Here is a 24820-nt window from a genome sequence, read left to right on the forward strand (position 1 = left end):
TTGGGATGAATTGAGCAGTAAAATGCTCTGGTGCTCGATGGGCGAAGCCCATGTCAATTTTTTTTTAAAAATTCATAAAAAATAAAAATCACATTGTTTGTGGGCTCCCACTGCATTTTCTATTGCTAAGGGTAACCCAAGCAGCTACTGGCTGCTAACCCCCGCTGCTTGGTGTTATTTTCACTGGCAACAGAAATCCAGGGAAGCATTTTTTTTTTTTTTATAAAGGTTTTTGCCTGAAAACTTTTTTAAAAAAATGACGTGGGCTTCGCCATATTTTTGTAGGCTAGCGAGGTACAGCAGGCAGCTACGGGCTGCCCCCAACCCCCAGCTGCCTATTTGTACCCGGCTGGGAACCAAAAATATAGAGAAGCCCTTTTTTTTATTTCATGAATTTCATGAAATAATTAAAAAAAAAAAGTGACGTGGGCTTCGCCGAATTTTTGAGTCCAGCCAGGTACAACTAGGCAGCTGGGGATTGGAATCCGTAGTGCAGGGTGCCCAAACTTTCTGGGCCCCCCGCTGTGAATTGCAGTCCACAGCCGCCCCAGAAAATGGCGCTTTCATAGAAGCGCCATCTTCTGGCGCTGTATCCAACTCTTCCAGTGGCCCTGGTGGCAGGTGGCACGCTGGGTAATAAGGGGTTAATACCAGCTGTGTTTTACCAGCTGGTATATAAAGCCCGAGATTCTTAATGTCAGGCCAAGTTTGACCTGGCCATTAAAAATCTCCAATAAAAGGGTTTAAAAAAAAACAAAAACAAAAAAAAAAAAAAACATCCCACAGAGAAAAATACTTTATTAGAAATAAATACACAGACACAGTAGGGACTCCATGCTTATTACTCCCTCTCAGCCCTCCACGATGGAGAGATTTCTGTACTGACCATGCCAGGAGAGAGCGAGGGAAAAAGAGAGCGAGGGAAAAAGAGAGCGAGGGAAAAAGAGAGCGAGGGAAAAAGAGAGCGAGGGAAAAAGAGAGCGAGGGAAAAAGAGAGCGAGGGAAAAAGAGAGCGAGGGAAAAAGAGCGAGGGAAAAAGAGAGCGAGGGAAAAAGAGAGCGAGGGAAAAAGAGAGCGAGGGAAAAAGAGAGCGAGGGAAAAAGAGAGCGAGGGAAAAAGAGAGCGAGGGAAAAAGAGAGCGAGGGAAAAAGAGAGCGAGGGAAAAAGAGAGCGAGGGAAAAAGAGAGCGAGGGAAAAAGAGAGCGAGGGAAAAAGAGAGCGCGGGAAAAAGAGAGCGAGGGAAAAAGAGAGCGCGGGAAAAAGAGAGCGAGGGAAAAAGAGAGCGCGGGAAAAAGAGAGCGCGGGAAAAAGAGAGCGCGGGAAAAAGAGAGCGCGGGAAAAAGAGAGCGCGGGAAAAAGAGAGCGCGGGAAAAAGAGAGCGCGGGAAAAAGAGAGCGCGGGAAAAAGAGAGCGCGGGAAAAAGAGAGCGCGGGAAAAAGAGAGCGCGGGAAAAAGAGAGCGCGGGAAAAAGAGAGCGCGGGAAAAAGAGAGCGCGGGAAAAAGAGAGCGCGGGAAAAAGAGAGCGCGGGAAAAAGAGAGCGCGGGAAAAAGAGAGCGCGGGAAAAAGAGAGCGCGGGAAAAAGAGAGCGCGGGAAAAAGAGAGCGCGGGAAAAGAGAGCGCGGGAAAAGAGCGCGGGAAAAGAGCGCGCGGGAAAAGAGAGCGCGGGAAAAGAGAGCGCGGGAAAAGAGAGCGCGGGAAAAGAGAGCGCGGGAAAAGAGAGCGCGGGAAAAGAGAGCGCGGGAAAAGAGCGCGGGAAAAAGAGAGCGCGGGAAAAAGAGAGCGCGGGAAAAGAGAGCGCGGGAAAAGAGCGCGGGAAAAGAGCGCGCGGGAAAAGAGAGCGCGGGAAAAGAGAGCGCGGGAAAAGAGAGCGCGGGAAAAGAGAGCGCGGGAAAAGAGAGCGCGGGAAAAGAGAGCGCGGGAAAAGAGAGCGCGGGAAAAGAGAGCGCGGGAAAAGAGAGCGCGGGAAAAGAGAGCGCGGGAAAAGAGAGCGAGGGAAAAGAGAGCGAGGGAAAAGAGAGCGCGGGAAAAGAGAGCGCGGGAAAAGAGAGCGCGGGAAAAGAGCGCGGGAAAAGAGCGCGGGAAAAGAGCGCGGGAAAAGAGCGCGGGAAAAGAGAGCGCGAGCGAGGGAAATGAGGGAAAAGAGAGTGGGGGGAAAAGAGAGTGGGGGGGGAGAAGAGTGGGGGGGGAGAAGAGTGGGGGGGGAGAAGAGTGGGGGGGGAGAAGAGTGGGGGGGGAGAAGAGTGGGGGGGGAGAAGAGTGGGGGGGGAGAAGAGTGGGGGGGAGAAGAGTGGGGGGGGGAGAAGAGTGGGGGGGGAGAAGAGTGGGGGGGGGAGAAGAGTGGGGGGGGGAGAAGAGTGGGGGGGGGAGAAGAGTGGGGGGGGGGAGAAGAGTGGGGGGGGGAGAAGAGTGGGGGGGGGAGAAGAGATGGGGGGGGGAGAAGAGTGGGGGGGGGAGAAGAGTGGGGGGGGGGAGAAGAGTGGGGGGGGGAGAAGAGTGGGGGGGGGAGAAGAGTGGGGGGGGAGAAGAGTGGGGGGGGAGAAGAGTGGGGGGGGGAGAAGAGTGGGGGGGGGAGAAGAGTGGGGGGGGAGAAGAGTGGGGGGGAGAAGAGTGGGGGGGAGAAGAGTGGGGGGGAGAAGAGTGGGGGGGAGAAGAGTGGGGGGGGAGAAGAGTGGGGGGGGAGAAGAGTGGGGGGGGAGAAGAGTGGGGGGGGAGAAGAGTGGGGGGGGAGAAGAGTGGGGGGGGAGAAGAGTGGGGGGGGAGAAGAGTGGGGGGGGAGAAGAGTGGGGGGGGAGAAGAGTGGGGGGGGAGAAGAGTGGGGGGGGAGAAGAGTGGGGGGGGAGAAGAGTGGGGGGGGAGAAGAGTGGGGGGGAGAAGAGTGGGGGGGGAGAAGAGTGGGGGGGGAGAAGAGTGGGGGGGAGAAGAGTGGGGGGGGGAGAAGAGTGGGGGGGGAGAAGAGTGGGGGGGGAGAAGAGTGGGGGGGAGAAGAGTGGGGGGGGGAGAAGAGTGGGGGGGGAGAAGAGTGGGGGGGAGAAGAGTGGGGGGGGAGAAGAGTGGGGGGGGAGAAGAGTGGGGGGGGAGAAGAGTGGGGGGGGGAGAGAGTGGGGGGGAGAAGAGTGGGGGGGGGAGATGTGGTGGGGGGAGAGAGTGGGGGGGGAGAAGAGTGGGGGGGGAGAAGAGTGGGGGGGGGTGAAGAGTGGGGGGGGAGAGAGTGGGGGGGGGAGAAGAGTGGGGGGGGAGAAGAGTGGGGGGGAGAAGAGTGGGGGGGAGAAGAGTGGGGGGGGAGAAGAGTGGGGGGGGAGAAGAGTGGGGGGGGTGAAGAGTGGGGGGGAGATGAGTGGGGGGGTGAAGAGTGGGGGGGGGAAGGTGGGGGGGGAGAAGTGTGGGGGGGGGTGAGAGTGGGGAAGGGGGGGGGAGAAGAGTGGGGGGGGAGAAGAGTGGGGGGGGAGAAGAGTGGGGGGGGAGAAGAGTGGGGGGGGGAAGAGTGGGGGGGAGAAGAGTGGGGGGGAGAAGTGTGGGGGGGGAGAAGTGTGGGGGGGGTAGAGTGGGGGGGGAGAAGAGTGGGGGGGAGTTGAGTGGGGGGAGAGAAGAGAGTGGGGAGAGAAGAGAGTGGGGAAAGAAGAGGGGGGGGGCAGAGGTGCTCTGTCATTAACTGTCTCCACTCTGTGACTTGTGGTGCAGGTGACAGAGTGCAGACAGTTGGTCCCATGCAGCAGGACAGGTGGCAGAGCACAGCGGTGACATGCCTGTCAGTGTCTTGCTGCATCCTGCAGTGCTGCTGGGAGGAGCACATGATCACACTGTCCGACACCGGCCGCTCTCCTGACATCGCAGCAGAGCGGGCGGGTGGAGAGTGTGATCAGATACTTACGTGCAGGGGGGGATTTCAGCTGAAGAACCCCCCTGTACTGCACACTGGCGTCCCATGCCTCACCATCTGCAGGACGCTTAGCCGGCTCCACACTGACGTCCTCCGGCTCCTCCCCTCGATGCTGGGCTGTGATGTGCGGTAGTCACCGCCCACAGCCCTGTCACTCAATCTGAATGGTGCCAGCCTCCTCTGACGTACCCGACAAGTTTGAGAGCCCGGAATTGCCGGGACGTCAGAGGTTACTGGCGGCCACAGCTCCAGGGGGTCATGTGACAGGCACTGAGCGTGCAGGATAGCGCCGCTCAGTGCCAGAAATGGAAACAGAAGCCAATGGAGAAAACGCCTAGAATGGTAAGTAGAACTCATACAGAAAATAAAAAAAAAATGAATGAACCACCCCTTTAAGGGTTATTATGTAGGAGCAATAATAAGGGGTTGAACTGGTTTGTGCTGAAAGTCTGCAGTCACTCTACATCATTGCAGGCTTCTGAATGCACACATCTCCCGCAATGTACAACCTCAGGAGTCTCTGGTGCCTGTGGCAAGAGCAGAAGGTGATGTGACCAAACGTATGTGATTTGCATATGTGCCTTCTAAACGTGTGCTGCCGCGGTCAATTAACTTGTATTCAGTAAGGCTGGGTACGTCTAGTCGGAAAGAGGTCAGAAGTATGCACATCGCATAACTGAGATCACATGACCGCCTGCTCTTGCTACCGGCACCGAAGCATCCTAACAGCGTGCAATGCATGGGCTGTGAGGATTCAGAAATCTGCAGGCAAATACATTGACTGCAGACTCATCACAAACATGGACAACCCCTTTAAATATAAAATTCAGCACTATTGCCTGCCCAATCCTAACAGCAAGTAATACGGTATATTCACTCAGTAGTATTCCGCTCTGCTTGCCGGTTTCAGGGGTCATCACATGACCACTCATATGAGATTTTCATACTTATGGTCTAGTGACTACTAGCTTTTCCTCCTGCTTTTCTCAGTGAAGCAGGGGGGCAGTATTTCCCTGACCACTGAAAGAATTAGGCATGTGACTAAGTGTGCACATCGCATATGAGTGGCCTCATGACGACTACTCAAACAGTTTAAAGGGGTAAAGGGGTATTCCCATCTCCAAGATCCTATCCTAAGATGTAGTAGGTGTAATAATAATAATATTATGCAAATATTTCCAGTTTATCTGATTTACTATGTTGATTACCTCATATTCAGGGCATTGCAGGACCTTAGATATCCATGGCTACAAATACACATATAGTCAGTTAGTTGCTTATAACCATGTATACCCAAGGTCCTGCAATGCCCTGCACATGAGATAAGTGACATAGTGAATTAGAAGAATTATACTACATTTTTAAATTGGAGGACTTTGCTTATACTGTAGTATCATCATCATCATCATCATCATCATCATCATCATCATCATCATCATCATCATCATCCCTACTACATATTGGGATAGGATCTTGCATATGGGAATAACCATTTCAGGTGTGGATAAGAGGGATAGCCTAACTGAATTTTTGCCCTGTGTGCCAGAAAACCTAGATCTGCCTTGTTTTCAGTTGGATCAATGCACTGTCGAGTGCATTGGTCTTTCTGCTAAACAGGTCCAGGTGCTGAAATGGGGCCAGGTCATCACTTTTTATACAAACGTTTTTAATCTGGCTAACAGGAAAGTGAAGCTTTTTAAAATTAGAATGGTAGGAAAAAACTAGAAAACAAACAATTGAATAATTTTTGTAGGATTTTTTTTGCATCAATTGAGACATGAAAAGCTAAGCCTGATGCGACTGAATTACATTCTTCAACATTGAAACTGCAACACCAAGAGGAAAAAGTTGCAGAGTTATGAAAATCATGGGATCAATAGATCTGTTACTTATATGCACATAATCTTCTGGATGTACGGTATTCAGTGCGGAGAATGAGCACCATACGCAGAGAAATGCACATGTAGCATGTTTAGGCCGCACAGGCTGCTCACAGTAGCATGAACAAGAGGCCAGGCATTGTCGTATTGAAAACTGTCTCGAGAGAGACACTCAAGAGAAATAACTGTACCACTGGTTCAAAGACCAAATCAATGTCACACTGAGCTGTTCGTAAACCTGCGATGAAGGGTGCGGCCACTGTACATTATGACGCTCCACATTCTAATCTCAGGTGTAGGACCGGTTAGAGGCTGACGCATGAAGGCCTCTTCATGGCTTAGCCCATACTTGGTGCTACTGGAAAATTAGTTTCCATTTTTTCATCACATTTAAATCACTAACATGTCTATGAGTCCTGTGATTTTCAGAATTCTGAGACTGTTCCTGCCTGGTGCTGCAATTACAGTTTTGAGGAGTGGATGTGATCCCAGCAGAAAACAACAAAAAAAAACAACACAACTTAGCACAATTTGTACCGGGTGAAGTGAAGGTAACAAAACAATGAGTGAAATCAGCTTTTACGTGGAAGTAGTTTTATAAAAAGAACAAAAAGGAAACCTTTTACTGTCATGTAAGTTACTTGTGTTCTATCACTAGAGGCAGACGTGAAAATGAAGCCAGAGCTTTCATCATTAAGACATGGATTTTGCCCCAGAACAACCTGAAATCTAAGTCATGCATAGACTTATCCAAACCATGTGTCGGTTAGGCTGCTTTCACACATCCGGCTTGAGCTCTGCGGCTCTATCCGGCTTGAGCTCTGCGGCTCTATCCGGCTGTGCAAGCTATGCAACGGATGCGGTGAAAACACCGCATCCTTTGCATAAGTTTTTCCTTTGCGGCCAGCCCCGTTTTTGCCGCTTGCGGCATGCTACTGAGCATGCGCAGTGGCAAAAACCGCATGCGGCGGCCGGATGCGGTTATTGCCTGTGAGACTGTGACCGGGGTTATCTATGACGGCCGGTATGTCTCGCCCCGGTTGTGCTCACTCCATGATAGGAAGTAAATCCACTACAGGGTTAATGCTGTTTCCCTACAGGCTTAAGGAAGGGTTAAATGGAAACAGGAAGGAGGGCAGGTGTGCCGGGTGTGAGGGAGTGATCACATCTCCCTGAGTTCTCTGCCGGAAAGGCACATATGTACTATTGTGGACTTTTTCTTTGGAATAAACCGTGTGCTGTGAACCTTGGTGCCTGGATCCCGTGTCTTCTGCAGCGCAGCCGACTACGCTACCTCACATATGGTGGAGAATCGGCGGGCATGACAGCCGGTGAGGTGTAGCATCCATCCCTGGTGACCCAGCTGCGCATGTCCTGGATTCGAGCGGCTATACTACAGCCCAAACCCGGCGACGCCATGGAGGACATAATAAAGCATTTGGCTCAGGCTAATGCACAGCAGCAACAGGCTAATGCACAGCAGCAACAGGCTAATGCACAGCAGCAACAGACCAATGCACACCTGCTCCAATCCTTGCAAGTGCAGGAAAAAAAATTCCAAGAACAGATGGAGCAGGCCAATGCACGTCAGCAGCAAGCCTTGCAATTGCAGGAAAAAAGGCACCAAGAACAGATGGTTCTCCTGGCCAAGTCGATCCGTGCCGGACCGGCAGCAACAACCCCGGGACCGGGTGACGACGGCAGCGTCCGGAAAGCGGTGAGACAAGCGTTGCAAAAGATGACCCCGGGTGATGATGTGGAAGCGTTCCTGGCGGTGTTTGAACGGGTGGCCGAACGGGAAAAGCTGCCGACCCCGCAGTGGGCTGAGGTATTGTCACCCTATCTGACGGGGGAACCCCAAAAAGCATACCTGGACCTCTGTACCGAGGACGCCATTGACTATGTGACCCTGAAAGCCGAAATACTGGCTCGGTTGGGCGTGAATACCTATGTACGGGCTCAGCGGGTAAATCAGTGGTTCTTTGAGGAAGCCAAACCCGTACGCTCCCAGGCCTATGACTTGTTACATCTTGTAAAAAAGTGGTTGCAGCCTGACACTCTGAGCCCGGCGCAAATGGTGGAAAGGGTAGTAGTGGATCGTTTTGTGCGCACTTTACCCGTCACCATTCAACGGTGGGTCGGACAGGGTGACCCGAGTACCCTGGACCAATTAGTGTCCCTGGTAGAGCGGCATGTGGCTACGCAGGACTTGATACGGGACACTGAGACTTTGCGTACCGCCCGTCGGTCCGGCCCCTCCAAGCCTAGGGCCAAGGACCCACCGCTGACACCGGTGCGGGAGTCCGCTACCGTCCCGTCTGAAGCCGCACCCTCCGTCCCTGAGGTCCGGAAAACTATGTACCCTAAACGACAACTCGTCAAGGGGGTGTCCTTCCCTATTAGATGTTGGCGGTGCCAGCGGGTGGGACATATGGAAGCCCAGTGTCCACTCACCACGGAGCCCATGGATTGTGGGGTTACCCGGCGGGGTTCAATGTATGCTCAGGTGGTGTGTACCGCTGACCTGGTCTACCCAGAGACTGAGCCCCACTTGTGCCAAATTCAGGTGAATGGATGTCCGGTTACAGGCTTGTTGGATTCCGGAAGCTTAGTGACCCTTGTGCGATCAACCCTAAGGGCTAAAGTAAAGGCCACAGGACGTACCGTGGGGGTGGTTTGCATACATGGGGACCGCCGAGACTATCCCACGGGGATAGTTACCATCACAGCACCTTGCGGTCAGGTGCAACATGAGGTGGGACTTATTAATACTCTTCCCTATGATGTGATCCTAGGAAGGGATCTGCCCTATTTTTGGACTTTATGGAAGGGACCTCCTAAGTCCCCTCAGATATTGGTCAGTCCGGGACCTGAGCCCTACAATCCTGAATCCGGGACGCCTGCCGTAGGGGTCCCCATGATAGGGACAGGATGTGAACCTGATAGGTCGCCCCTAGAGGTATTGGCAGGAGAGGCTGAGACGGTCGAGCCCATCCTGGAGTTGGAGGCGTCCCCAGATACGTTTGGGACAGCCCAACTCCAGGACCCTACATTAATACATGCCCGGAGTCGGGTGACAGTAGTTGACGGGGTGGCACAGCTGCCTGGTGCCCAGGTAAGATACCCCCATTTCGCTCTTAAGCAGGATTTACTCTACCGGGTAGATGAAATACGGGGCGTAGGGGTAGAGCAGTTGGTGGTGCCCCAGCCGTATCGCCGGCGGGTCCTCGACTTGGCTCATAAACACCTGATGAGTGGTCACCTAGGGGTCAAGAAAACGCAGGAGCGAATATTGCAAAGGTTCTATTGGCCCGGGGTCTTTGGGGAGGTAAAACGGTTCTGCGAAACCTGCCCGGAGTGTCAGCTTACCGCACCCCTGACCCACTTTCGCAGCCCGTTGGTACCGTTACCCATTATAGAAGTCCCTTTTGAACGGATAGGGATGGATCTGGTGGGGCCCCTCGTAAAGTCTGCTCGAGGGCACCAGCATATCCTAGTGATCGTTGACTATGCCACCCGGTATCCAGAGGCGATACCTCTCAGACATACTGCAGCCAAGCTTATAGCTCGGGAGTTGTTTGCTGTGTTCTGCCGGGTGGGGTTGCCCAAGGAGATCCTTACGGATCAGGGGACCCCATTCATGTCTAAAGTGACCAAAGAGCTATGCCGGCTACTCCAGATCAAGCAGTTGCGTACGTCTGTGTATCATCCTCAGACGGATGGTTTAGTGGAACGATTCAATAAAACCCTGAAAACCATGCTCAAAAGGGTGATTTCCAAAGACGGGAAAGACTGGGATATGATGCTTCCCTATTTGATGTTTGCCATACGAGAGGTGCCACAGGCATCCACGGGGTTTTCGCCTTTTGAATTGTTATACGGGCGACATCCCCGGGGATTGTTGGACCTGGCAAAAGAAACCTGGGAGCAGGAGCCCACCCCCCATAAAAGTGTGATTGAACACATTTTGGGTATGCAGAACCGCATAAGCGCGGTCATGCCAATTGTGAAGGAGCATTTACAGGAGGCTCAGGCCGCGCAAAGCAGCCGCTACAATAGACAAGCCACCGTGCGGACCTTTAATCCCGGGGATCGGGTGTTGGTATTGATTCCCACGGCGGAGAGTAAATTCCTGGCTCAGTGGCAAGGCCCCTACGAGATAAAGGAAAGAGTCGGGGTGGTTAACTATAAAGTATTGCAGCCCGGTAGGCGGAAACCTGAACAAATATACCATGTCAACCTATTAAAACCTTGGCAGGAACGGGAAAGCCTGATGGCTGTTTTTTCCCCACCTCCCTCCTCTTCGGGTCGTTCACATCCGGCTCCAGCGACCTCCGGAGAGGACGAACCGGAAGTAAGGATTGGAGAAGCCCTAACCAAGACACAGAGGCGAGAGGCCAGACGGTTGGTTCAGCAGAACCCCGATGTCTTCTCCGAGCTGCCCGGTAGGACCAGTCAGATACGACATGATATTGTCACCGAGCCCCACCTGAAGGTACGCCTGAAGTCATACCGAGTACCGGAGGCTCGACGACAAGCCATATCGGAGGAAGTAAAGACAATGTTACGCCTGGGGGTCATCGAAAAATCCCGGAGTGAATGGGCTAGTCCGATTGTCCTAATACCAAAACCCGATGGCTCCTTAAGGTTCTGCAATGACTTTAGGAGATTGAACGAAATATCCAAGTTTGATCTCTACCCCATGCCCCGGGTGGATGAGCTGATTGATAGGCTGGGACAGGCGCGATATTTTACCACGCTCGACCTGACCAAGGGGTACTGGCAGGTGCCACTAACGGAGTCCGCCAAGGAGAAAACCGCTTTTGTTACGCCGGAGGGTCTCTTCCACTATGTTGTCTTGCCTTTTGGGTTACATGGCGCTCCGGCCACGTTCCAGAGGTTGATGGACTTAGTGCTGGAACCCCACCAGGCGTATGCCTCAGCGTACCTTGATGACATCATTATTTACAGCTCCGATTGGCAGACCCACTTGGAACAGGTACAAGCGGTGGTGGACGCGCTTCGAACAGCCGGATTGACAGCCAATCCCAAGAAATGTGCGTTGGGACTCACGGAAGCCCGCTACTTGGGCTACGTAATAGGCCAAGGAGTGATTAAGCCCCAAGTTAACAAGGTTGAGGCGATCCAGAAGTGGCCTAGACCCCTGACCACGAAGCAGGTTAGGGCCTTCCTGGGTATCGTGGGGTACTACAGGAGGTTTGTAAAAGATTTTGCGGGACTATCAGCCCCCTTGACGGACCTTCTCAAAGGCAAGAAGTCTGTCATGGTGCGCTGGACTCCGCAGGCCGAGGACTCCTTCCGGGCCCTGAAGGGGGTCCTGTGCGGACAGCCCGTTCTTGTAAACCCTGATTTCCGGAAGGAGTTCATAGTACAGACTGACGCCTCGGAGGTCGGCCTGGGGGCAGTCCTGTCTCAGGTGGTTCAGGGGGAGGAACACCCCGTCACCTTCTTAAGTAGGAAGCTCACCCCTCCCGAGCGGAATTATAGCGTAGTGGAGAAGGAGTGCCTGGCGATTAAGTGGGCCTTGGAGTCCCTACGCTATTACCTGCTGGGACGGCAGTTTCGCTTGGTGACGGATCACTCTCCACTGGTCTGGATGAGGTCCGCCAAGGAACGGAATGCCCGGGTTACCCGGTGGTTCCTTTCTCTGCAGAACTTCCGGTTTACGGTTGAACACCGGGCCGGTAGGTTGCAGGGCAACGCCGATGCCTTGTCCCGCGGCCCGTGTTTGATGGCAGGAGTTCAACCCCGCTCGCTTGAACTGAGGGGGGGGGGTATGTGAGACTGTGACCGGGGTTATCTATGACGGCCGGTATGTCTCGCCCCGGTTGTGCTCACTCCATGATAGGAAGTAAATCCACTACAGGGTTAATGCTGTTTCCCTACAGGCTTAAGGAAGGGTTAAATGGAAACAGGAAGGAGGGCAGGTGTGCCGGGTGTGAGGGAGTGATCACATCTCCCTGAGTTCTCTGCCGGAAAGGCACATATGTACTATTGTGGACTTTTTCTTTGGAATAAACCGTGTGCTGTGAACCTTGGTGCCTGGATCCCGTGTCTTCTGCAGCGCAGCCGACTACGCTACCTCACATGCCGCATTGCGCCGCATCCGGCCGCCATTGGCATGCATTGAAAAATGCGCCGCATCGGCCGAATGTGGCGCGATGCGGGTTTTTTTGCCGCACGAAAAAAACGTGCCAGGCAACGTTCCATCCGGCCACCGCATCGGCTAAATCTGCCGCATGCGGCAAAAAACGGACGGAACGCAAGGCCTTGCGGCACAATGCGGCACTAATTAAAGTCTATGCAGAAAAAACGCAACCAGCAGCAAAAAAAAAACGGTTGTGATTTTCCTGCAAAGTGCCGGATTGTGCCGCATTGCAGAAACCGGAGGTGTGAAAGCAGCCTTACGGACTTTACTTAAGATTCACATTTGAGGCACAACTCATTTTGGCACTTCAAAGTGAGAAGTGCTTTGAACAGTGAAGGGTTTAACAGCTTTTTATGAGTAGTGCCACATAGTCGCATGTTTATGGAATGTAACATGCTGGCACAGAGCATCAGTACTTTTTTTTAACTTTTAAAAGCACGCTCATTACTTTTTTGACTGCCCCCTCCGTCTGATTGTCTTGTGTAGAGTGTACTCAAAGGCGTTCCCAGAAAATAAGATTAAATGACATCCCTAATATAATCATACTGCAGCCCATCTAGTCACATGTTAGTATGGGCTGTAAACTGAAGATATATAACTCTCAAGACCTGTGTATCAACTGACAAAAGCTGTATCACATATACCTCAGTCACACTGCGTATGTGACAAAATATCTCTCTTTCTCGCTGAGCACAAGGTTATCTCCAGGTTCATTCCAACCAATGATTATTTGTTTTCCAAGCTATAAAAATGTCAAGACTTATGGATGAGAGGGAATCGGGAATCTCCTCTGTAAGCCAGCATGGGTTAAAATATTTTTTCACACATCACAGTCAGCAGCTGATGGAGGTATGGGATACAGCTCTTGTGAGCTATATATCTTCAGTCTGCAGCCTATACTCACATGTGACAAGGACTGGCGATAGAATTCAAACTATCAAGGAGACCAATTTATCTAATTCTTGAAGAAACCCTTTAAAATCTCTGAAGTTCAGTTTCCTGATTTCTTCATTTAGATTCCATCTATATTGCTAGATCTCACCCGGCATTTTATTCCTTTTTCCTCTGCCATCAGTCCCACAATGCATCAGCACAACACCACATGAGCAGCTATTGTCAGTACAACACAGCATTACCTCTATATAGTAAGGGCGCCTGAGCTACGATTTCCTACATTATAATTCTATACACTCATCGTTATCAGATATAGGAGCGTATGTCTTCACCCTGTGGAGAACGTCTGTGGTACAGTCCATGCAACTTCATCACACAAAAAGGTTTGGCAATTGAGATGGGGACCCTCTTCAGAGAACATAAAGTCAAGTATTTCCCTAGAGGACACCAAGAGATCACATTTCCTAATTAAGGAGAATTACCGTATATCATGAATTTTCAGACAGAAGGAAACAACTAAATAAGGTAATACAGGCAGAGGTTATAATACACACACAAAGTTAGAGTTATTTGGCTCTCGGGTGAAATTTATGGAAACCGGAATAAAAAGTTCACGCTCCAGTGATATTTTATCATGAGAGTTGGGCATTTACGTAGAAGCAGCAATGGTGATTTCCTTACCTAAAACTAACTATTGAGACAAACGCCAACAACAGTGGTGGGTATATCACCCCAAAAACATGTTGGTGTCTCAATAACTTGTCATGTGGCCTTGAGCATCAATTAAAGCTTGATTGCGGTTCACGAGTGGAGTTATTGTCTGCTGAAGCATGGCCTCCCACACTCCTTGAAGGGCGGCTCTCATGTCATTGGGTTTTGGAGTAGAGTTATGAGCCTCTGCATGGTGACTTGGCTGATCCCATAGGTTTTCTATGGGATTCGGGTCTGGAGAAAGCACCAACAGCTCCAATTGAGGTACTCCAATCTCCAGCAGCCGTTCCCTAATGATGCGACTTCGATGAGCTGGACCACTATCGTCCATGAAAATGAAATTAGGCCTGTGTTGTTCATGAGAAACACAGTGACTGGATTAATTATGATACTTAAGAAGTGGTGGCTTTTCACTGTATCTATCACAAAATGTAGGGTTGTTCTGTACTAACTAGACACACCTGCCCACACCACATCAGGCAACAGTGACTGATATATTATGCTCTGATTGACATCTCCAGCATCGTTGACAACCATAATTTCTGATAAGTGTGAATCGTCTTTCATCAGTGAACAGCAATAAGGTCCACTGGTCCGTCATCCAGCATAGATGACACCTGTGCCTGGTGGTGTGGTCAGGTACCTTGCAGGTCGTGTAGCACGCAGACCACGCTGATGTAAACAGTTTTGAATACTCTGACGTGACACTTTGTTTCCTCTCACCTCCCTTAAATGTGTCTGAAGTTGTGTGACATTCATCATCCAGTTTCGAAGGGTATTATTCACAATAAAGAAGTCATCCGAGTGGAATGTGGCCAAAGGACGTCCACTTCTCTGCCTCTCTGTGACTTCCCATCTCGCTATATCTCTCTTGCAACCTGCTGATGACGCTCTGTGAAATTCTAAACTCAGTGGCCACTTCTGTCTGAGAACATCCTGCTTGAAGTCTTGAGGTACTGATGTTAATTTGTTAGGTGTCGTCTTTGTCAAAATGTGAACAGTGTAATGAGGAGACCGGGGCCACACAGGGGACTAATGCGATCCTCGCATAACACTTGGCTCACGCTGGCAGCACAGCGAGAGCTGAATGTCATGGGAGTGTCACTGCGACTGAGGTCCGATCATGAGATCGGACTTCAGCTGCGGGGGGCGGGCCGGCTCTGAGGAGGGGAGGGCCGGCGCTGAGGAGGGGCAAGTCGGATTTATCTCCCTCTCTCCTCCGTAGCCGACTATTGCCATTCTCGCCATGCACTCATGGTACACCGGTGTACTTCAAGTGCAGTGCGATTTTTCTCTCGCCCCATACACTTGAATTGGTGCGAGAGAAACCAGGAACGCATTACAGTCGCAACATGCTGCGATTGTTTTCTCAGTCCGATTAGGGCTGAGAAAATAATAGCTTATGTGCGCTGACACACAGGCTAGAATTGGTCCAAGTGGAATGCGATGTTTTATCGCATTCCACTCGCTCCGATTTTCATGTCGTGTGTCTTAGGCCTGACTGTCTGAAAGGGAACCTGTCACAAGGTTTTCCCTTATGAGCTGCGGCGAGCACCAGTGAGCCTTTATATACAGTATTCTGGAATATTGTATATAAGAGCCCAGGCCACTCTGTATAAAGTAAAAAAAACCCCTTTGATTATACTCACCTGGTCTTGGTCTGGCGCCTATTCTATCCTGTGCAGTTGCCGTTCTCTTTTACAGCTCCGTGTGGATGACGTGTCCTATGTGATCCACACAGAGGCCTCCATTGTGCTCCTGCAGAGGCACACTTTATCTGGCCTCAGCAGTGCAGGTCAAAGTATTGTAGTGCACATGAGCGGGCGGGCTTTGATCTTTCCCCACGCCGATGAATTACAGTATTTTGCTCTGCCCTCAGTAGGGCAGATCAAAGTGTGCATGCGCAGGAGCGCAATAGAGGACAGTGTGTGGATGACGTGGGACGCCTCATCCACACGGAGCTATGAAGGAGGATGGCGATCACACAAAAGACTGAGGAGGCAGTGGACCAAAGCCAGCAACACCCATCGGACAGGACCACCCCCTAGGTGAGTATAATAAAGGAGATTTTTAACATTATACAGAGTGGCCTGGGCTCTTATATAAAGTATTCTGGAAAGCTTTATATAAGAGATTACTGGTGGTGGCCACAGTTGCAAGCACAACTTTATTGTCCATTGTTAAATAATGGATCCATTTTTTTCATTGGAGTCTATGGAGAATTAATCCGTTAATGAAATGCTATTTATCTTCCCTTTGTAATGGATCCTGTAAGTAAAAAATGGATCCATTACAGATTAAAGAAAAAAAAAAAAAGAATGACTAAATAGCAATCCATTGACTGATCTGTTCTCCATAGACTCCAATGTTAAAAAAAAATGTATCCTGTGAGCCCTCGCGGGCAGTGTCCTCCCTCCTGTACCAGTCTGTGCTTTGCATCGTTCATGATTATTGTACCTGTTTTTATTATGTATACCCCTTTTCACACGTAATACGCCATCGAATAAATAATAAGAATTCATTATTTAATAATGGAAAAAAAAAGCTGTGCTTGCACAACTGTTTTTGGAACTAGATCTTTGCAGGATACGTTCTAACGGATGATTACTGGACATGTGAGCACAGCCTTTGAGAACAGCAAGTTCTGCAAAAAGTATTGGAACAAACACTTGGATGCGTACATTCAAAAAATTAGAGAAGATCACATTAAGGTCACCTGGAAAGGTTAGAGGGCATTTTAGGATCATCCTGAAATTTCACCTGAAAGCCAAATGTCAATAGCTTTTTGTGAATAGTGTATGTTGTGGGACTATTTTAATAAGGAAGTGCGGCACTGCTGACCATATGACTTGGTGCACGGATAGGGTCCAACCCCATAAAGTCACAGAGTATAGATCTGGCACTCAAAGGTGAAGTGAGAGCCCTGAGGAATTTCCCTGGAGTGCCGGATCTATACTTTGTTGTGGGACTGGAGACTGAGTGCCACCTCAATCAGCTAATACATGGAAGCATTTACTCACTACAAACTCATACAAGAATATGCAGGCGAGATACAGTACTGACCAAAAGTTTGGACGCACCTTCTCATCTCTAGAACAACTGTTAATAGGAGACTTTGTGCAGCAGGCCTTCGTGGTAAAATAGCTGCTAGGAAACCACTGCTAAGGACAGGCAACAAGCAGAAGAGACTTGTTTGGGCTAAAGAACACAAGGAATGGACATTAGACCAGTGGAAATCTGTGCTTTGGTCTGAGTCCAAATTTGAGATCTTTGGATTCAACCACCGTGTCTTTATGAAAAGGTGAACACATGGACTCTACATGGCTGGTTCCCACCGTGAAGCATGGAGGAGGAGGTGTGATGGTGTGGGGGTGCTTTGCTGGTGACACTGTTGGGGATTTATTCAAAATTGAAGGCATACAGAACCAGCATTGCTACCACAGCATCTTGCAGCGGCGTGCTATTCCATCCGGTTTGCGTTTAGTTGGACCATCATTTATTTTTCAACAGGACAATGACCCCAAACACACCTTCAGGCTGTGTAAGGGCTATTTGACTAAGAAGGAGAGTGATTGAGTGCTACGCCAGATGACCTGGCCTCCACAGTCACCAGACCTGAACCCAATCAAGGTTGTTTGGGGTGAGCTGGACCGCAGAGTGAAGGCAAAAAGGACCAACAAGTGCTAAGCATCTCTGGGAACTCCTTCAAGACTGTTGGAAAACCATTTCCGGTGACTACCTCTTGAAGCTCATCAAGAGAATGCCAAGAGAGTGCAAAGCAGTAATCAAAGCAAAAGGTGGCTACTTTGAAGAACCTAGAATATAAGACATATTTTCAGTTGTTTCACATTTTTAAGTATTTCATTCTACATGTTTTAATTCATAGTTTTGATGCCTTCAATGTGAATCTACAATTTTTAGAGTCATGAAAATAAAGAAAAGTCTTTGAATGAGAAGGTGTGTCCAAACGTTTGCACTGTACATCTGAGGATTCTATATATTATGATGATTACTTATAATTTTCAATGTACACTGGTATTTCCATATTCACACCTATGCAATAAACTAAGTGTGTTATTCCCAATGTTGAGATTAGTTTTAGTAATTAATAAAAACAAGAAAAAAAATATTTTTCTTACCTTTTTTAAACTTTTTACTGTTTTGGAGTTAAAATATGTTGGAATAGATGTGAAATTAAAATACTCTAAAGGAGAATTGGTCACTAGATTTCGGCAATCCCATCAGAGAGCACCATAAGGTAGGAACAGAGACCCTGATTCCTGAAATGTAGCACTTACTGAGCTGCTTTTTTGATAAAATCATGGCTTTCTCTACTGCACATCGAGAAGTTCTCTGAAAGCTGGTCTGTGTAACCCTGCACACACACCACTGATTAGCAGCTTTCTGTGCACACTGTGCATAGGCAGAAAAATGCCAGTGAAGAGGGAGAGATTCTACAGAGCTCATGAATATGGAGGACTACAAAGCAGCAGGTTTACTGGTCTTTTAGTGATAATCTCCTGCTGATAAAACAGTGAATGTATCAGAACAGCAGCAGAATTCCAATAAGCGACACATCACTGCAATCAGGGTTTCTGTCCCTATATTATGCTGCTCAGGCACAAATATAGTAACCGATTCCGTAATTGTTAGGATGTATCAAATACATAACCTCCTAGGCTTTCTAACAGAAAAAGCCAACAAATGGTGACCCCAGCTTCCACTTACACCCAATTATTATTTTCCTATCACAGCATTGATGAGATTAAATGCCTGGAGTCAGTGTTTTACCAGATCCGGCTGGTACACCATAAATGTAGTCATAAATCACAGCAAATTAGGCTAAGACCCCACTTTGCGTTCTCCTACTTGTAGTTCTAAACGCACGTTTTGGGCTTAATTGATTTGACCAAAGTTGCCTTTTTCAGAACTTTAGTGCTGAAAACGCATGTGTATTTACCGCGTTTTAGATGCGTCTTCAGCGCTTTTTACATGCTTTTTCACCTGCGTTTTGACAGATGCGTTTTGAACATCAAGACACTGCTAAATAAAGTTTAAACAGTCAAACAGAAAGAAAAAAAAGAGGAAAAAAAAGGAACACATAGAATTTTAGAAATAATTAAGAAAATAGAAATATTGAATAAAATTATAGCGGTAATTTACTATTTATTGGAAAAAAAAGCAATACATTATTTTTAATTAATTTAATTGTCGGACTATGTGTGTGTGTGTGTGTGTGTGTGTGTAAAGGGACATATGAAATCATTATTTTAATGTCCACAAAGCATGCAGTTTGGTAGTTCAAAACGGATGTTTTCTGCACATAAAAAGCATGTAAAACGCAGGAATTTGAAGGAATCTTTGTTTTTGCCATTTCTCATTGACTTCAATGTTAGCAAAAAGCACCCAAAATGGCAAAAACAATTGACATGCTGCTTCTTTGAACGCATGGTTTTTGCCACAAAATATGCAAATTAAACGCAGCGTTTTAAAACGCAAAGTGCGGACAGGAAATCCACTTTTTCCATAGACATTGCTGGTAAATTGAAACGCATGCCTTTGGCATGAAAAAGGTGCCTCTCAAAACGAACCTAAAAAAACATCTAAAACGCAGGTGGAAACGCAAAGTGCGGTCTTAGCCTAAGAGTGCAAACAGCCCCTGTACAGACAGAAAACAAGGAGAGCCCCACCGCTATATAGGGAAACAGCAGTCGCGGTGCTAGGTATCAGGCACCTGGAAATCTGATCAGGTTTTATTTTTGTGTAATATTTTTATTAAAAAAGCATTATTCTGCAGAGGATTCCTTTACAGCCCTTCTTTACCCTATTTTATAGCACAAGCTCACTGAATAGGGCCATACGCAGTTTTATTCTCACTGACCTTTGTGCCTAATATAAGAAAAACTTAGATTTTGCCATTCAAGTCAATGGGAACCTGAAGTGAAGCTGGACATTGGGAGCCATTCCTGTTATGAGCAATGCCTCCCTCTTTTTACAATGACTGTGTAGGTAATACCAGCTATGGCCTCTGCTGCATCCTTCAGACTATTCCACAGCTGGAGCATTTACTTTACTACGAGGCATAAAAACACTGCAAATACACAAACCTCCACCAATACATGAAGCCACTGGAAAAGCTGAATGTTTATCACACTGGGGCTAATTCATTACACCTATTCCCAAAAGGCACAGACAGGAATATTCTGCAGTTACACAATGGCAATAACCCTACTAATGGAAAACACACAAACTACTTACATCAGCTTCACAATCCGCTGTCTGGAGCGAGGCCGGTGAAAGTGGTGTGACCGGTGACGTTTTCACGTATTGAGCTGTAGTGTGGGACAGCAGGTTTATGGATGGTGTTGGGAGAGGCGATGGTCCTCCATTTACAGTGAGAACAGGCTGGGGAGCCACTATCCCGGGGCTCGGCAGTTGTACCATAGAGGGGGTTAGGAGTACTGGATGACCTGTTGTAAAATAGAAATAGTCACTGCATAACCCAACAGATCACATTTCCAAATACACTTGACTGTCTATTAACAGTTTCACTGCCATTGGCATACAGAAGATGTCATGGCCTTAAAGATTTCCTGGAGGAAGAGTTTAAGAGGTGGATCATGTCCTGGAGTGAACAGGAACCTCCCAGTGACCGGCTCTGCTCTTGTACATGGACTTGTGAAATGAAATACATCATGTTACAATGTGGTCGATCAAGAAGTGGGCAATTGGGTCAGTGCATCTTCCAACAAAACTGGGCCAGTTAAAGGAACCTGACAGGTGATGCATGCTGTCGGAACCAAGGACAACAGGCATCAGACACCGGTTGGAGGGCTTCAGCCATGCATGTTTGACCTTGAAATGCTGCGGTGTTACAGAGAAAAACCTTAAACACTGGGGACCAAATCGCAACGGGGATGAGTTGAAATGATCATTCCCCAGGGACACATTGCAAAAAATATTCAAGAAGTGTTTCATTCTAAAAATATGACAAAGCTCCAATCCAATTAGTCCAATTGAGTAACTGTGCAATGTGCTACGGAAACAAGTGTGAAAAATGGGAGCTCCAGTTCACAAGGAATTAAAGAAGACCCATCACAAAAAAATCAGCAAAATAACTTGTAAAAATTTGAGCTCCCAGAGTCAATAATGCTTTTCCATTTTATACTGTGCCGCTCCATTGCAGGGATATTCATATTTGCTACTTTTGGTGTGCACTATGTGAAATCTCTACTTGCAGTTCAACTGGGTATTTCTACAGCCTTTTTTGAGGGCGGGAGCCATTATCCCTCTGCGCGGTTATCCCTCCCTCCCTCCCTCCCAGATATTGCCAGAATCACACTTGCTAGTGCCTCACGTGTTTCTCGCGCGAGTCTCTCATGGTAGAACCCGGCATGGCCGCACACTACCAAGACAGGAGCGGGTCGGTTGCATGTATCTCTATGCAGCTTAGACGCTCCTGTATGCATAGTGTGCGGCCATGCCGGGTTCTACCATGAGAGACTTGCGCGAGAAACACGCGAGGCACTAGCAAGTGTGATTCTGGCTTTAGCCTGCTACTCCAGCTGCCGATGTGTGATTGGTAGCATCAGGGAATGAGGGGTAAAAGCGCAACCCCCCAGAAAAAAAAACCCCCTGAAGGATCGCCTAGTTAAAGGGAACCTGTCAGCAGAAATTTCGCCCAAAACCTAAAAGATTCCCCCTCTGCAGCTCCTGGGCTGCATTCTAGAAAGGTCCCTGTTATTATTGTGCCCCCTTTCTGACCAAAATAAAGACTTTATAAAGTGGTACCTTTTTGTATTCAGATTCTGTAAATGTGACACGGGGGCGGGCTGCCTGATGGCCGTTAGACTGCCTCCTGCCGCTTTAGGCCGTCCACCATCGCTGATTTCCATAGCTGTGGACGCCACCCAGTGTTCCACAGGTCCCCGCGCATGCCCAGTCCTCATCTCTCGTGGATGAGCACTGTGCCCAGTGTCACCGCTGGTGACGTGCGCGCAGGCTTTAGATTATGGGCGGTGCTGTGATGTTTATTACCAAGCAACCGCCCATAATCGCGGGACTGCGCTTTCCCCCTCGGCGTCCTTCATTCTGCGCAAGCGCAGTGCTGCTGACCCCACGTCACCTCCTTCCCATCTTGCCCTGAGGCAGGAAATAGATGGGAAGGAGGTGACGTGGGGTCAGCAGCACCGCGCTTGCGCAGAACGAAGGACGCCGAGGGGGAAAGCGCGGTCCCGCGATTATGGGCGGTTGCTTGGTAATAAACATCACAGCACCGCCCATAATCTAAAGCCTGCGCGCACGTCACTGGGCACAGTGCTCATCCACGAGAGATGAGTACTGGGCATGCGCGGGGACCTGTGGAGCACTGGGCGGCGTCCACAGCTATGGAAATCAGCGATTGGGGACGGCCTAAAGCGGCAGGAGGCAGACTAACGGCCATCAGGCAGCCCGCCCCCGTGTCACATTTACAGAATCTGAATACAAAAAGGTACCACTTTATAAAGTCTTTATTTTGGTCAGAAAGGGTGCACAATAATAACAGGGAACTTTCTAGAATGCAGCCCAGGAGCTGCAGAGGGGGAATCTTTTAGGTTTTGGGCGAAATTTCTGCTGACAGGTTCCCTTTAATATCCAAGCAGAGATGTCACATATTGCATTACAGAAGAAACAAATGTGACTATGGGGCGACAGGGCACAAAGTGGAAAAGAGTGGCAGAATCAGGGGAGCTCAGGATTTTTTTTTATTTTTTTTTTACAAGGCATGTAACTGGTCCACTTTAGACATGCCCCTACTGTCAGGGTGCTAAACATCACCAGACCCCTCTACACTTCTTCTGAAGGCTGTGGGTCAGAACTGGTTGGACACCACAAGGGGGAACTACACATTACTTAATCTGAGGGCTCAAATGTTATGGATTATCTGAGTATACTGATTTTAAAGACTTCAAAAGGAAATCTCTTTTTTAACCCCTTCACCCCCGGCCGATTTTCAGTTTTCCGTTTTGTTTTTTTCTGTTGCTCCCCTTCTTCCAAGATCTGTAACTTTTTTATTTTTTCGTCAATCTTGCCATATAAGGGATTGTTTTTTTGCGGGACAATTTGTAATTTTAAATGAAACCATGAGTTTACCACGTACTGTACTGGAAAATTCCAAGTGCGGAAAAATTGCAAAAAAAAAAAAAAAATCCAATTACATGATTGTTTTGGAGAAATTTTATTCACCATGTTCACTATATGGTAAAACTGATGTGTCGGTGTGATGCCTCAGGTCGGTGCGACACAAGTTTATAGGTTTATAGACACCAAACATATATAAGTTTACTTTTATCTAAAGGGTTTAAAAAATAAAAAAATCAGAAGTTTGTCCAAAAAAAGGGCGCACTTTTTGTGCCATTTTCCGTGACCCGTAACGTTTTCATTTTTCTGGATCTATGGCTCAGCAATGGCTTATTTTTTTGCATCTCGAGCCGATATTTTTAATGGTACCATTTTTGCGTAGATGCTACGTTTTGATCACCTGTTATTGCATTTTGTGCAAAATTTGTGGCAACCAAAAAACATAATTTTGGTATTTGGAGTTTTTTTTTACCACTACGCCATTTATCGATCACATTCATTTAATATTTTGATAGATCGGACATTTCTGAATGCGGCAATACCAAATGTGTGTATTTTTTAACCCTTTAAATTTTCAATAGGGCGAATGGGGGGTGATTTAAACTTTTAGTTTTTTTTTCCTTTTTTACTAGTCCCCTAGGGGACTATAAGGATCAACAGTCTGATAGCTTGTGCATTTCTTTTGATCGCAGCTACAAAGCTCTGATCACTAGAAATACCCACCTCTTGTTACAGGCAGCACTCGGCCGAGTGAAACAGGAAGTGAATCATGATAGCTACAGGAGTCCTCACATGACCCTGTGCTACCATGACAAGCATCAGCTCACAGTGTTCACATCACTGCGCTGCCGATTGAGCTGGGTGAGTAAAGATTTGCCGTGATCAATATTTAGATGGCACTGTCACATTTTGACGCCATTTAAGGGGCTAATAGGCACGGGTGGATCAGGGAGGCACTCGTGCCTGCGAGGCACACATCAGCTGTACAAAAAAGGATTTGCACTATGACCGTTTAAGACATAATTTTACTGCCCGCGGTAGTTAAGGGGTTATTTAAAATTTCACAGTTTAAACATTGCAAAAATGTAACCAATTTTTTGTTTCTGAATAAACTTTCACATAGCAATTTTTAAAAGGAAATGTTAAAGTGTAAATCTGCTTTTTTCTCTGCTAGAATTGATCAGTCACCATCAAAATTCTCAGATCTGAGATATCATCTGTATTGAGTGAAGACTTTCCCATTACTGAGATAGAGTAGAGGCAGAAGCTAGAGGCAGAGGGAGGAGCTAGAGGCAGAGGGAGGAGCTAGAGGCAGAGGGAGGAGCTAGAGGCAGAGCTGCATCCCCTCCTCTCTCTTTAACGTACAGTATATCATAAAAGTGAGTACACCCCTCAGGTTTTTGTAAATATTTTATTAGATCTCTTCATAGGATAACACTGAAGATATGACACTTTGATACAATGTAAAGTAGTCAGTGTACAGCTTGTAATAACAGTGTACATTTGGTGCCCTCTAAATAACTCAACACATTAAACATTAATGTTTAAACTGCTGACAACAAAAGTGAGTAGACCCCTAAGTGAAAATAGATAAATTGTACCCAATTAGCCATTATCAATCCCCAATGCTCGGCATCATACAGACAGGTTGTCTATTCAAAATAGATGTCTGATTGCTGCAGAGGTTAAAGGGGTGAGGGGTCAGCCTGTCAGTGCTCAGACCATATACCAAATTGGTTTGCAATATACAGTATATTCCTCCTATTGGTAGCTGTTCACATTTAGTTGCCTCGCCCTTTTCCACAGGCAATGCTAATTAAGCACTATACTTGGATCTGGTCCGCCTTTATTTATGGTTGCTGGTCTGGCACTGTGAAGGCCGAAGGCCGGTTCTGACACTTTCCTGGTATGTGTGGCGTCTGCTGCACCCGTTGGGACCTGGGCTGCCTTTTATCCGCAGTTGCCTCTTTTTGCAACATGGAAGCAGTTATATATAGGCTACAGATATGTGTTCTTCAGTATATGGTTCTGCTTTTACATTTTTTTTTTTTTTTATCTAGGAGGCGACATGGCACATGAAATACATAATATAGAGTAGGACCCCCCTATCGAGATTTGCTGTGAAGTGGCAGGGGTGGCTCAAAGAACTGATCAATTATTTGCTAAAA

At 48.1% G+C, this 24820-nt stretch overlaps 1 protein-coding gene across 2 annotated transcripts in view; it reads right to left on the reverse strand.

Moving 5' to 3' along the window:
* ATF6 (activating transcription factor 6) overlaps nucleotides 1-24820 on the reverse strand; it is a 196673-nt gene that overhangs the window by 121699 nt on the left and 50154 nt on the right. For both annotated transcript variants that reach the window (XM_075321985.1, XM_075321984.1), the window contains exon 7: nucleotides 19791-20002. In XM_075321985.1, coding sequence (XP_075178100.1) covers nucleotides 19791-20002 — 212 coding nt within the window. The remainder of the gene's footprint in view (nucleotides 1-19790; nucleotides 20003-24820) is intronic.

This window comes from Anomaloglossus baeobatrachus, chromosome 8 (genome assembly GCF_048569485.1).
Source record: "Anomaloglossus baeobatrachus isolate aAnoBae1 chromosome 8, aAnoBae1.hap1, whole genome shotgun sequence".
Classification (NCBI taxonomy): domain Eukaryota; kingdom Metazoa; phylum Chordata; class Amphibia; order Anura; family Aromobatidae; genus Anomaloglossus; species Anomaloglossus baeobatrachus.